This window comes from Mirounga angustirostris, unplaced genomic scaffold (genome assembly GCF_029215605.1).
Source record: "Mirounga angustirostris isolate CCGP_5_RB_7025 unplaced genomic scaffold, mMirAng1.0.hap1 SCAF_5, whole genome shotgun sequence".
In the NCBI taxonomy this organism is placed as follows: domain Eukaryota; kingdom Metazoa; phylum Chordata; class Mammalia; order Carnivora; family Phocidae; genus Mirounga; species Mirounga angustirostris.
This window is the reverse complement of record NW_026991713.1, coordinates 68,702,389-68,716,666: the sequence shown is the minus strand read 5'-3', so window position 1 is coordinate 68,716,666 and position 14,278 is coordinate 68,702,389. Positions and strand designations below refer to the sequence as shown.

Sequence of the window (14,278 nt, the reverse complement as noted above, 5' to 3'; positions counted from 1 at the left end):
TGACTTCCCATATCCACATGGAGTCATCCCTGAAAGTCCAGTTGAGAGTCCTATTTCCAGCACAGGTCTCAATGCCCTTACTCCTTCCTCAAAGTTCACACAGCACTTTCCATATTCCTCTCAACAGCATCAAACAGACTCCAAACGTTTGTGTGCCTGGTGTCAGTATATGGTGGCCCTGAGAACGCTAAGCATAATTGGTCAGGAGTCCCAGCTATTGGGGTTTAAACTCCATCGTTTGCAGCCCAGCCATCTCGCTCTCAAGTGCTATTCCCATTTAGTAATGGAGTGTGACGATACCAAAGGTATACTCATCCTTAGGTGGGAGATTCTTCTCCCAGCCCAATTTGGCTTGGGGCAAGCTTTGCTGAACCTTGCTTAGACTCCCCAGCAGGCTTGGATGCCTCTACCCAACATTCTCGTCCTCCCCGTTTCAAATTTCACCACTCTATTTTCTCTGACATGGGCACTTCTCCTAAATAAAATGTTTGCACACACAATCCCATCTTGTCATTTGCTTCTTGGAGACCTAGACGAAGACTAGAATTTTAAGAGGCATAAGAAATTCTCCCTTGTATTGGAGTACTTGATGGAGTATGTGAATAACTAAGAGGTCCTTGTGAATTTTTTCCACAAAAAATTATGAATACAGAATGGCATATGTAATGATCTGGGGCTGTGTTAGTTGTGGGCAAATAGGAAGTTCAGAAAATTTTCCCAGAATAGACCAAAACCAGTAAAGACACAGATAGGAAATAACCGTATGGAAACTGAACCAGAAGTCACTAAAGCAACTGAATAATCAGAGCATTAGTGCCTGACATGCTGCAGAATGGTTAGGAGAAACTTCAAAAAAGTACAGAGCACCACTGCAAGTTAGTGCAGAAGGGAGAACACTGTAGAAGCCAGACGCAATGTCTGGTTTTATGACATCTGGAAACGGTTTCTTTCAACCAAAAAGACTGCATTGCCTCAAATCCCACCAAAAAATAGTGAAGTTAACAGTCTAGGCAGTCGCGTTAGTCCCTGAGGGCCTTTGGAAGAAGGGAACCCAATGGGTAATATGAGAAGAGGCTTAGTAGGCACAGAGGTTGTTGGGAAAAGCCTCTGTATAATTTATACGTGCCATCCTGACAATATACACCCAAAATTCAGCTCATTAAAATACTGACCTCTACTTTGGCAATAGTGCTAACGTTATGAGAAGATCGAGAATAGGACCATGAAAACAAAGCTTAAAGTTGAATATAGAGGTATTAAGACCTGATAACTATACGTTCTGTGAGTTTATCAATGGGCTAAAAAAGTCTGATGAGCCATTATGACTTGCAGGTAACTTTGGGATTCAGTTCCATTTTCATATCTACTGTAGATTTTACAAATGAATAAATCTGTTCAGACATGTTTGAATTATGTTATACTTACAAGAAATTAAACAGAAAAGCAGAAGTTATACACACATGAAACAAGACTTCTGGCAGACCCTTCTGGTTCTTGGCCCAAAACACTTAAAAGTACTAGTCAGGGTTCAGTGATTTAGTGAAATATGTAAATACCAAGACTTCTAAGAACAGGAAAAAAAAATATACAGAAATTAAAGTCTGCATGTTGAGGGTTAAAGCAACACTAGCATTCCACTAAATGGAATTCATGTGTCAATTTTTTTTTAAATGATTGCACATAGATATTTTGAAAGCATTTTGGTTTTCATTCCCTTCCTCTAAAATACATTCCTCAGTAGCCACCAGAGAGAGGGTAAATGCTACCTGAAGTAGGAAGATGGGAGGGGAACTGATCAACTAAACAAGATTCGAAAGGGGAACTTCATGGATTCCCGGAAGAAAAGGGGGACAGGAGACATAAGAAACATGACAAGATGTACATGTGCCAACTTCTCCACCGAGGATTAAGATCCTAGAGACAGAAGACATGTTAGTTTAAGGGAACTGCCAAGAGAAATGCTTCAGCATGCTAAGTGGGATTCAGGGAAGGGACCCTCTGAAAGGGATACCCCCTCACATACACCCCCACAAAGTTAGAGGTGTGGCAGAATTTGGTAAAGGGAAGAACTAAGTCCCCCTTGACTTTCAAATGCCATGGAGGGTTTCAGACCCGTAGAGGATTCTGGAAGGTTACCAACAGCATCACTAAGCCACCTTGTGTGGTGAAGGTACAGCAGCAGAAGCAAAGTGACTGATAAAGGCTGCACAGTGCAGCCGCCAGACAGATCAGGTAAGTGCTGCAGCCAGACCTCGCAGGGAGAGGCAGCACCAGTGAGAGCCCAGGAGGGACGTCCAGGAGCCTCAACTGAGCGAAGGAGGCCACGAGTTCTCAGGCCTAGAATTCAGCTAGAGGAACTGAAGGATCATCTCTCTACCTTCCTCCCAAACAACGACCTCAGGACAAACACTATGGCCTGCTATGGGGTCAGTTTTCATCAGTAGTCAATGTATGCTTGAATCTAGCAATGTAGGGGACAATACACAACAGAAAAAAAAAAAAGAGGAAATCACATGCTCATTTCAATGTATTCAGGAAAATACAACATTCATTGATAATTAAAAGCAAACTTAGAGCAAAAAAAGGAACTAGAAAAGAACTCTAAATTTTAAGTCTGGCTCTAATCTTCAGTAAACTTCAATCTTAATGTTTAATGGACTGACAGAGGTCAAAGCTAGATCACAGTCACATACACAAAGTCAAATATCAGTCCGGAAGCAAGAAGGAGCAGGGCCAGAAGATTAACAGTAGTAACTTCATAGGCATTGTATCAAGATTGATCTGCAAACAATCCAGCTGGTCCAGGTTGTCAGTACAACAACTTTATCCAATCTAAAGACTAAGAAGAATTGCATATAATGAAAAATGGACTGTAGGACCTACCAGAGGTTCAGCTATTTGAGGACACCATTATTCTAAAGGAAGTTAATGACTGATTCGGTAGAAAGAAGGACACAGTCATAAATACATGGCTAGTATCTATTACGTATCTATAGCTAATTCTATCTCTACCATGACTGATGTCCTCAATGCAGCCTTACGAAGAAATTAAAACACATAGGTATAAAATAAAGTTTTTAAAATGTTAAGTGTGATAAGGGCAATAAATCTTTCAAAAGCAAAGTGCATACATGAGTCAGATTAATAATGTATAACTTAGACAACTATATCCAAACTGGCACAGTAATGGGTGAGGATGAACTGCAGTCAAGACCTAAAAACATTTCCAACTGTTTCTCGATTTCAGAAAGGGGATACTGAGTAATAATTTGAACTACACCAGCATTATGAATCAACATGAGCAGAAACATCACTAATAATGCTTCCCATCTGGAATGTTTTTCCATGCCGTGAAATACTAAATCAAGAAAACATTAACCATGACAAATTGTGGTAGTAAATCTAGAATTTTCCAGACGAGCTAAACATTCTGAAAGGTTCTAGAAAAGAATATTTTTCTTTCCTTTGATATATAGGTGGCTGTGTAAATAGTGTTTCTGCCATTCTGGTGTTGCAAGCTTTCTACATTTAACATGGCAGAAAAGGAAATTGTTCAAGGCATTCCATGTAACTGTAGCTCAAAGTAGCATGAAAAAAGAGCAAGGAGATCTTCCAAATTTACTTAGTAATGACCAAAACTCACACCAAGACATCCTACATCAATTAACCTGAGAGGAAGCATTGCATTTGAATGCTAGAATCCAGTAACCAAATTCCTAGTTGTTTCTTCTTGAACAGGTCTTTAATCAGGAGTTAATGAAGTATCTATTTTAACGAAACTATTAAAACCTGGGGTTTCATAAACTTAGATGGGAAAGTGTTAGACCTATTTTCACTAACTTCTGATACTTAACATTTCCTTTAATTATTATTGTAGGTAAAACCACAGACATTGTAACTTTGTTATCAATAAGATACCTTTGTATCAGAGTTGATGTAGCTATCTGGAGAGTTTATACTCATTATCACTACCACAGTAAATAGACCCCTCCCAATAGATCACTTAATGCATTAATGAAGAGTATTGTGAAACCATAAGTTGTAGTATTTGTAACATTTTGATTACTGTTAGTACTACAAAGGAAGCCAATTAACATTTTACGCATTTAAAGTACGTTGAGAAAATGTCCTAAGTTTCCCCAGACTGAAGAAGTTTATGGCTAAGGAGAGAAAAAAAGGTTAGAACCTCTGCCTTCAAGGGAGAGGAACAAAACACAAAGAACCCACTATTTTATTTCATTTCCTCTCTCCACAATAAAGTTTTTTTCTTCCTCTACACAAAATCTCCATTTTTTACTCCTGTCACTCTAATGATCATTCTTACTTGCTAGCACCAGGGCTCTGTAGATGCTGTCATATGTGGTGCATTTTGAACACGGGCAGATTCAGCCTCTATGGCCATCCCCATACGATCAAGAAAACCAACTTTTCCTTTCGAGATTTTCATTTTATATATATTCATTTCCTTCTAAATTCAAGGAGATTTAATTCATGGGAGTGCTTAAGTGGTCAGGAGTTTGTGTGTCAGTGAAGTCAACTGCCCTCCTGAATGAAAAGACATTTCACGTGTGGCACAGGCCCCAAAGGGCCGCTAAGGGCCGCTTGAGACTCCCTCAAGATCGGACATTTTCAGGAGTCTCCCCAGCTTTGCACAGAGGGGTCAGTTTTGCAGCAGGTAGAGACTACGGATCCTCCACCCCCTCCCCACCCCCATTGCAAGAAAGAGCGGCCTCCGGCCTGGGTTCATCTAGGTGCTAATCCCTCTGATAACCTCCTCTGACCTCTGGGGTCACCAACCATCAACTTGGAAAAACCCAACTGACCAACTCCATTAACACAGCCCTTAACTGGATCCCAAGAAAAACGCCCGAGGGGCCCGAGGGCACTTACCAGTCCTCCACAGAGGCTGAAGACCGCTGTGTGATCCTCGCGAGCATTGACCTGGCCTCGATAGAAGCAGTGGCGGAGATCTGGAGGCACCACGCTGCGCTCCTCCGCCCCGCGCGCCGCGCCTCCCAGGTGCACCTCGGTGTAGCCCGCGGCCAAAAAGGCCGCGTCCGCGCTCAGGTTCAGCTGGAAGAGCTGCCCGTAGGCGCTGATTCGGTAGTGGGTCCTGAATGGCGTGGGCTCCAGCGCCTCGGAGCTGCGCTTCCTCCGGCTGAAGTGGTGGCTCTGAGGGAACACTTCGCCAAACTCATTGACCCGCGCGGGGGTCACCACTTCGTAGGAGACCAGCGTCCTTACCAGAGCTTCTACAACCACAGAAATACGGCCACTGAGCCCCCCGTCCACACTCGTTTCCAACTCCACGACCCCAAGCTTCAACCAAACGCCCAGGTCCCAATACACCCGGGGGCACGACAAATGCACACAAGCTGGCGAGCGCGCGCGCGCGCGCACGCACACACACACACACACACACACACACGTGCTCTGCTTTCCCACAGCCCCGACTTGCTCCAACCTTCCCAAGCAAAGACCCTGACACTCTTGGCCCCGAACAACCCATCCCTCTTTGCTTCCCAGCTGCCAACTGGTGCCGTCCTGGCGCACGCGCCTCTCTGCCCCCACGCGCCCCCACCGCGTGGTCCCAGGAGCGAGACCGGTCCCAGCGCGCGCGATTCCTCGAAACCCGGCGCAGCCGCAACCTCTCGGGATGCCTGGGGCTGGCTGATCCCGGAGTCCCGCGAGCCCCTGCAGGACCAGGATCCTCACAACGGGGCTGAGTCACCCACCCCACACCTTCCCCCCGTCCCACTCGGGCCCCTCGCCCCCAACTCGCTGCTGGAGGCATCCCGCAGTGACCTTACCTTGCCTGGGGTGGAAGTGAATTTCCCAAGACCTAGTGATGAAGAGCGAGAGCTGGTAGAGCAGCCCCGTCAGCCACTTGGCCACCCGCATGGTTCCACCGGGGGGATCCCAACGCGGGAGGCCAACCCGAGCCGCCGGCCGCCCAGCCCGGCTTCCCCGCGCTCCGCAGCCTCTCCTCCCTCTCGCCCGCCGTGCTCTGCGCCGACCGCCGCGGCGCCTCAGCAGCCTCCGGAGCAGCAGTCCCGGCCCCGGGCCGGACCGTCTCGCCACACCGCCAGCCTCCGCTCCCTGAGCCGCTGCTTCATCGCACTGCAGCCCCACAGCGCCCGGCTCGCTCTCGGCAGCCTCGCTCCGCTTCCTGCACCCGCACTGCCCTCAAACGCCTTCTCCCTAAGTCCAGATCAACGCGAGGAAGCAACTCAACCTAGCAGGAACGGTGCCAATATAGCCACCCCAGGCCGGGGGACCGCGGGGGAGAGCCCGCCTCTAGGGGCCGGGCCCGGCCAATCAGCAGGAGGCGCGGCCCGGACTCGCCCCCCCGCGTGCAGCCCGCCCCCAACTCCCAGCCGCACGCGGAGTGCGGTCCCCAGCGGGCTCCAGCTCTGGGCGAGCAACGTGCTGTGCCTAGTCCGAGGGCTAGCTGGACGTCATCATCCAGCTGTGTGAGGTCGAGGTCCAGATAGGTGATAGGTGTGTGAGGTTTTTTTAGTTCTTACAATGAAATGAAAAGCATCGGTTGGAAAGTTTCTGTTATTTATGTTTCATGGTAATTTTAGACTTCTTGAGCAAGATAAAATAAGCTACAGCGGGAAGTTTCTGTAGGCAAGAGGTAACTCCAATGAAGCTTAATGACCAGGTCTCAATGAAGGGCCCCTGTGTGTTTTAGGAGTTGTTGGGAGTTTAAGAGCATCATAGGTGCAGAGGGGAATGTGAGGTTGCAGTCCGCAAGCGCTTCTGGGGGTGAATTTCTGGCAGTTGTCTAAAGAAATTCGAGATGAAAAGGATCTCAGTCTCCACAGTTCCGGCACTTGTGATTTTTTTCCCTTTTAATATTCATCTTCATACTTAATTTTGTATAAAGAGCCCCCCCCCGATTATAGAAACGTCAAGCCCCACAAAACTTGTATCTGCCCCTGCCATTGTATCTGCATGTCATTTTACGAGACTTTCTGCTGGTAGTTTCACAGTATTAATATGTCCACTCTTTATGATATCCAAACGACTGCACGTTTCCACAATTATCTTCATCATTCTCAACAATTATTGTAGTGCTGGATCCCGTTGTATCACCTGGTGTCTGTTAAATTAAATAAACCTCAGTAGCAGCAGAAAGCAGTGTCATTTCAGAACGACGTTCTCATTTCTCAAATCCACCTGTTTGATTTGCAGTTTCCATATTGCTTCTCTCTGTCACCTGTGTGGGGAAAAAAAAAGAGGAGGAAGGGGTCCAATGGTCTTGAAATCCAACCAAGGGGGAGAAAGAATGTGAAAAAAAAAAAAAGTAAAGGAATATATGGGTAAATCTTCACAAACACAAAGGAATATACTCTCAATTTAGTTCCTGGCTGCCCTTTCTCCCCTGAACTCTCAACAAATATTCTGTTCACTTTGAATTGACCTCTCATGGCATGCCTCCAGCTTTATCATATCATATCATGGTATGCTTGGTCCATCTGTTGTTCACCACCAATGTGAACAAATCTCGTTTGAGGAAGGAGAGTTTAATTTTACTTTTACCAAGGAAATTACCCAGCTCAGTGATGGTCATTCTTCCACAATCAGTCCTCTTTTTTTGTATCCCTTCCTCACAAGTGTCATTTCATCCATCACAGAATTATAGACATCTAATTTTTCTTCCCCTAAGTTAACTATACTGATACTCTAAACAAAACAAAAACAGACTTTACCCACACCTGTCTATTTAGTGGTTACCTTCAGTACATTGTAATTTAGAGTCATTTTAATTACATTGCAGCTCTAAATGTATCTTTACATCAGGAGCCATGCCTTTTCCCTCATACAAATAATGGAAAATAGAACTGCTATCTACTTAATGAAGGCAAAATAAATACTTCATTTCTGTTACTGAATATTTGTCACTCAAAGTAGTTTTTGCAATGGAATATTTGATTTTCAGCCTGTTCTAGTTTTTTGGAAATTCTGTTTTAAAAATAGGAGTGTTTTAGGGGTGCCTGGGTGGCTCAGTTGTCGAGCGTCTGCCTTCAGCTCAGGTCATGATCCCAGGGTCCTGGGATCGAGCCCCGCATCAGGCTCCCTGCTCAGTGGGAGGCCTGTTTCTTCCCCTCCCACTCCCCCTGCTTGTGTTCCCTCTCTCGCTGTGTCTCTCTCTGTCAAATAAATAAATAAAATCTTTATAAAAAATAGGACTGTTTTACCTTTATTAAAGAAATGGGAAGCTGTATGAGATGCAAATTCTATGGTATGATCTTTATGATGTTCAGTCAAGAGCATTATTTCCCCCATTTTATAGAAGATAAATGTTACATTTTCATACAGTATCCAAGTAACTAAGCTGGGTTTCCACAAATCCCTTCTGGCTTCAATGTCTTTTCATTATATTAGGCTTAACTGTTATGATATTCATATCGTCTGTCTCTCTTCCTTTCTCCCAATGAAAATGCCCTGAGTAAACTAATCTATGCCATTTGAATCAAGCAATTTCCTCACATTGATAATTATAGCTACCACTTACGGAATTTCTTTGACATATAGGTACTATACAAGGGACTTTAGAAAGATTGCCTCATTTCATTTACACATTCCCCCCACAGAACTCAGAAATTAAGTAATTTACCCAGATCATATATCAAGTTAGACTCAAATCTCTTTGGTTTCAAATTCTATACTTTTTATAAGAAAATTATACACTTCATACCAGCTCAAATCTGATGTAGTGCAGCTGTAACCAGCAACAACTCAGAAAATGAAAGCCAAAGTTATATTAAATGTAATCTTGTTTGATTTGTAATTGTGACAATCATCATTATAAATACAAGTTATGCTGTGAGGTTGGCACAGTGTAGAGAAAATATTTTCATTCTTGCAAAGCAGGAATATGCTCACTATACGCAAGATAGATCTTGTTTTTTAATTAATTCTACCACAACCAGCTGTGTAAAGTTCAACAATTTACCTAAACTCTGTAAACCAATTGTAAAATGGAGGTAATAATAGTAATCTCATGCAATTGTTAAGGTGATTAAAAGAGATAATACAGGTAACACACTTGGCATAATATTGGACAAAATGTATTCAACTCATGTTCATGCTGATTATGATTTTTATTACATTATAGTATGGGACTGATATTCATACCAAAAGGAACAGCTACTTGAATAGAAACTGCTTTTCTAATATTAGTAGGTTGGAAGTAGGGTAATCAATCTTCACTGTGTACCTGATACTGGGGAGTTTCCTGAGATGCAAGTCTTTCAGTGCTAAAACTTGGGAAGTCCTGGGCAAACTGGGACAAATTGGTCACACAAGTTTAGGGTTTTTCAACTGAGGCAGTACTGAGTTTTGGGGCTCAGTGAGTCTTTGTTATGGGGGGAGGGGAGCTGCCCTATTCAATAGAGAATGTTTAGCGGCATCCCTAGCCTCTACTCACTCAATGCCAGTAGTCTCCCACCCCTGTTGTGACAACCCCAAATATTTCCAGACACTGTCAGATGTCCCCTGGGAGCAAAATTGGCCCCACTTGAGAACCACTGACCTAATGGGGGATAGAATTGGGAAAATGATAAATGCACAGAAGTGGGTTTGGCAGGAAATCCCATAGATGCCGCTCCATTCTTAATTACAAATGGCCAACTGCTAAGTAGAAACGTTATATATTGTAGCAGGTATGGGAAGTTATCCATCATTATAATTAAAACAGTACAAGCTATGGTCATTATGTCAATTTTTAAAGCATTGTTATTTCCAGGTATGCAAAAAAGAATCAAGCTCCTCTGCCCAAGCAATTATTACACTCTGTTCTAATTTTTTATTTACTTGTCTGCATTCTACACCAGATTGTAAGGGTCAAGTGAGGAGAGATTACAAACAGGCTGTTTGAGGCAGTATCCCCAGCACTAAATGTGTCCTCTTGGAATAGAAAAAAAGTAATTATTCATTGTATAAATAAGTACTAATATTAAAATTTATATAACCTGAAAGAATAAACAAATTACCAGCCAGTCTTACCATCTGCTTTTAATTAGGTATTTATACCATTTAAATTTAATATAATAATTAACATATTATATTCAAGTCTATCATCTTGCTATTTGTTTTCTAATTGTTCTATTCTTTTTTTTTTTTCTGCCTTCTTTTGGATTAACTAAATGTGTTCTATCATCCCACTTAATCTGCGTTTGCTATAACTTTCATTATTTAGGTTGTTACCCTAGGATTTATAACATTCATCTTTTTTTTTATAAAGATTTTATTTATTTATTTGAGAGAGAGAATGAGAGACAGAGAGCACGAGAGGGAAGAGGGTCAGAGGGAGAAGCAGACCCCCCGCTGAGCAGGGAGCCCGATGCGGGACTCGATCCCAGGACTCCAGGATCATGACCTGAACCTAAGGCAGTCGCTTAACCAACTGAGCCACCCAGGCGCCCTATAACATTCATCTTTAACTTATCTCTGACTACCTTCTGGGATGCAAATTCAATTCTATCCCTCCCAACTTTGGTGCTGTTGTTGTCATCACACATTCAACTTTTGCATATGTTACAAATCCCACTTTGCATTGATGTTATTGTTATTTAAACAGCTATTTCCATCTGGTATCATTTTTGTTCTGCCTGAAAGGCTTTCTTAAACATTTCTTGTAGTGCAGGTTCTACTGGAGATGAGTTCTTTCTTTCTTTCTTTTTTCTTTTTTTGACCATGCTTCTTCCCTTTTTAATTTTGTCATGTATTTTTCTAATTTAAATTCAATTAATTAACATATAGTATATTATTAGTTTCAGAGGTAGAGTTCAGTCTTATATAATACCAAGTGCTCATGATATCACATGCCCTCCTTAATGTCCATCACCCAGTTACCCCATCCCCCCACCTCCCTCTTTCAAGTTTATTTTTGAAAACTATTTTTTTCCAGGTATAGAATTCTGGGTTGAAAGGATTATTTTCCTTTTATAATTTGAAAGCTGTTGATCTACTGTCTTTTGCATTTTTTATAACAAGAAATCAGTCCTCATCTTCTGTACATAAGGTATCTTTTTGTTGTAGCTGTTTTTAACATTTTCTATCACTAGTTTTGTTCAATTTATTTATGGTATACCTTAATGTGATTTTTTTTTAATGTTTCTTATGCTTGCAGTCCATTGAGTTTTGGGAGACTATGAGTTTATTATTCTCATCAAATTTGTAAAATTTGGGGTCATTATTTTTTCTTTTTTTCAGATTTTATTTAAATATGTTAGGTAACATACAGTGCATTATTTTTTGTAACAAATATGTATGTTTTTTATTTTTCAAATAAAAGTTTTTGTTCCCTCTCTTCTTCAATGCTCCAGTTATCCATACATGAGAGAGCACACAGTTGTCCCACAACTCTCTGAAGCTCTCTTATTGCTTTAAATTCTCCTTTCTTTGTCTCAAATGGGTAATTTTTATTGCTGTCTTCAAATTCACTGTTCTTTTCAACTACAATGTCTAATTTGTAATTAATTGTATTCACTGTATCTTTCATGTCACACACTGTCATTTTTATTTCTAAAACTTTAGTTTGGGCCTTTTTTGTATCTTACATGCCTCTACTGAACTTTTTGAACATATGGAATGCAGTTATAATCATTCTTTTGATGTCTATTCTAAAATATAGGTCAGTTCTTGGTCAGTTTTGATTAATTGATTTCCCCCCTCAGTACTGGTCATACTTTCCTGCTTCTTTAAAGCCTGATAATTTTAGATTGGATGAATTTTACCTTTGTGGGTGCTGGATAGATTTGTGTTCCTACAAATCTTCTTGAGTTTTGTGCTGAGATACAGTTAGGTTTCCTGGAAATAGATCTTTTCCTGGTCTTTCTTTTAAAATTTATTGAGCAAGAATGAAGCAATAGTCAGCCTAAGCATAATTATTCCCCACTACCAAAGCAAAGCCATTCTATGTACCTTACCCAATGCTCATTATTGGAGAGATTTTCCAGTCTGGTTAGTGGGAATGCGCACTACCCCCATCCCTGTAAGAGCCAGGGGCAGGGTTACTTCTAATTCTGTTGGGTGATTCTTTCCCTATTCTTCTGGAATTTTTTCACATGTATGTGCACTAATTTCAAGACTGAACTATTTGATATTGTTTGAGTATAGTGAGAAAATCAACTTAAAAGGTGAATATTGCTGCACACATCAGGATGGTTCACCATCTCCTCCTGGAAATTTCTTTTAAGAAAACAGAATGATAACTCCCAGATCATATGCCAATTACGATAGCCAAGTAAGGTAGAAGCCACGGGAAGGAAGTAAAGAAAATACTCAGAAAGGAGTAAGACAGCTCAACAGGGACACATATCAATAACACAGGAAAAGAAAAAAAACTAACTTTCTGATGGTGAGTGGTCACCCTGTTTTGTAAAAGCTGCAGTCCTTGTGTGGAACATCGAAGATTTTGTACATGAGCAGGTCCATTAGCAGAAGTCCTCCTGGACCATGTTTGGTCCAGAGAAGCAGAGGAAGTAGGCTATGCAAATAATAGCAAAGAGGAGCCAGACCTACAGAAGCACCCTGTCTCTGTGACAGCAGAGAAAGAGAGTAGCTAGAAGGCTATTCTGTACATCTCAGCCCAACAAATAGCTGGTCCAGGAAAATAAAGTTAATTCAAGGATGAGGTGTGGTTTTTGTTTTGTTTTGTTTTTCTGAAAAGGATTACACACAACCAATGCAGTGTATTATAAGAAAGAAATTGGGAAAGAGCACCAAAACTTATTTACAGGTGAAGAAAACACACCAGAAAAGTCTTGCTATGGAGTGTATAAAAAGTGTGACCATTGTGTTATGGATTATTTAAAAAATGAAGAGATTATTTTTGAAGTCAGACCTAAATCAGAAGTATAGGAACCCAGGGAAGGTATAGGAAGACAACAGGAAGAAATAAAATATGATTTACCAGAATTCAAAAAAGAAGTAGAGAAGGAAAAGCATCTTAACCAAATTGAAAACAGCGTTAGAGAGAATAGAAAGTGTGTGTGTAGAGGGAGAAAATATGGGGAAAAAATGGGAAAAGTGACATTGAAATGGAAATGGAAATAAAGAGAGGAAAGAGGGAAAGAAGGAAGGAAGGATGGAGGAAGGACGGAAGGAAGCAAGGAAGGAAGGAAAGGACAGAGGGGGAATTTGGGAGAAAAAAAGTAGAAAAGATATGCATTAGGGATCCACATACACATATTTGGAGTAGCCTCTGAAGAAAAAAAAAATCAAACAAATAAACAGAACATGTTTTAAAGTTATAATTCAAAAGTGCCTTTGTTGAAATAAAAGACCTGAATCTGTGTATTGGAAAGACACAATGGGTACAAAGAATTGACCAAGAATGGTCAACGTCAAGACACAGTAAAGCTATCAATAGTAAAGCTATTGTGCTTTAAAATGAAGTTTTTGTTTTGGTTTGGTTTTTGTTTTTTTCCCAGTGAGGCAAAATAAATGTTATTTATGGGCATAAAATAAATAGGTTATATTCATGTTTCTCCACTGCAACATTCAACAACAGAAGATAAAGAAGGAAATTCTTGATAGATATACTCAAGGAAAGAAAATGTGAGACAAGGAGTGTATCCAGCTAAGCTGTCCTTTAAATACATACTACAGACAAACAGTTTTGAATATGCAAGAACTCAGAGAATATTTTTCTGGTGGCCAAAATGCAGCCAACCAAAGAATGGGTGAATTATGGCAAAATGATGGAAAATGATCCTTGAATAATTTTAACTTAGAACTAAGACTGATATAAATGTTGAATAACATAATGGAATGAAAATATTTAGAGTGAAATGAAAAAGAAAGATAAAAATAAATGGCAGTTATAAATATATAACTATATATCTTAGTAACCGCCTCATGTAGCACAAACTGAGTATTATAAGAAGACAGGAAAGAACAGTTTAGTAGTAAGAGTTTTTAATTCACATCTATCAGTTCACAACAGAGTAAAAGGGCAAGAATGTAAGTGTGAATATGGAAGACCTATATAATTAATAAAATAGTTCTGTCTTAAAAATATACTTTTTGTGTAAGTGTGTAACATCCATAAATTCCAAAAAATAAAAGTAGTTCAGACAACATTCTCTGATCACAGTTTAATAAAACTAAAGAATAACAAAAGCAGAAAAATCAAAGTTTGTTATAGAGGAAGTTTTAAAAGTCTTGGGTCAAGTAGAAAACGCAAACATATGTTGAAAAATTGGTTTAGAAAATCAGCAATAATAAAAAGCTATATATCTGAACATATGGGATAGAGATA

At 40.8% G+C, this 14,278-nt stretch overlaps 1 protein-coding gene across 1 annotated transcript in view; it reads right to left on the bottom strand.

Annotated features, from left to right (window-relative positions):
- ADAMTS20 (ADAM metallopeptidase with thrombospondin type 1 motif 20) overlaps positions 1–7,230 on the bottom strand; it is a 171,018-nt gene extending 163,788 nt beyond the window's left edge. The window contains exons 1-2 of the mRNA XM_045873599.3: positions 5,811–7,230; positions 4,891–5,252 (exon numbers count right to left, since the gene is read on the bottom strand). Coding sequence (XP_045729555.1) covers positions 4,891–5,252; positions 5,811–5,901 — 453 coding nt within the window. The 5' untranslated portion in view covers positions 5,902–7,230. The remainder of the gene's footprint in view (positions 1–4,890; positions 5,253–5,810) is intronic.
- Positions 7,231–14,278: the final 7,048 nt, after the last annotated feature.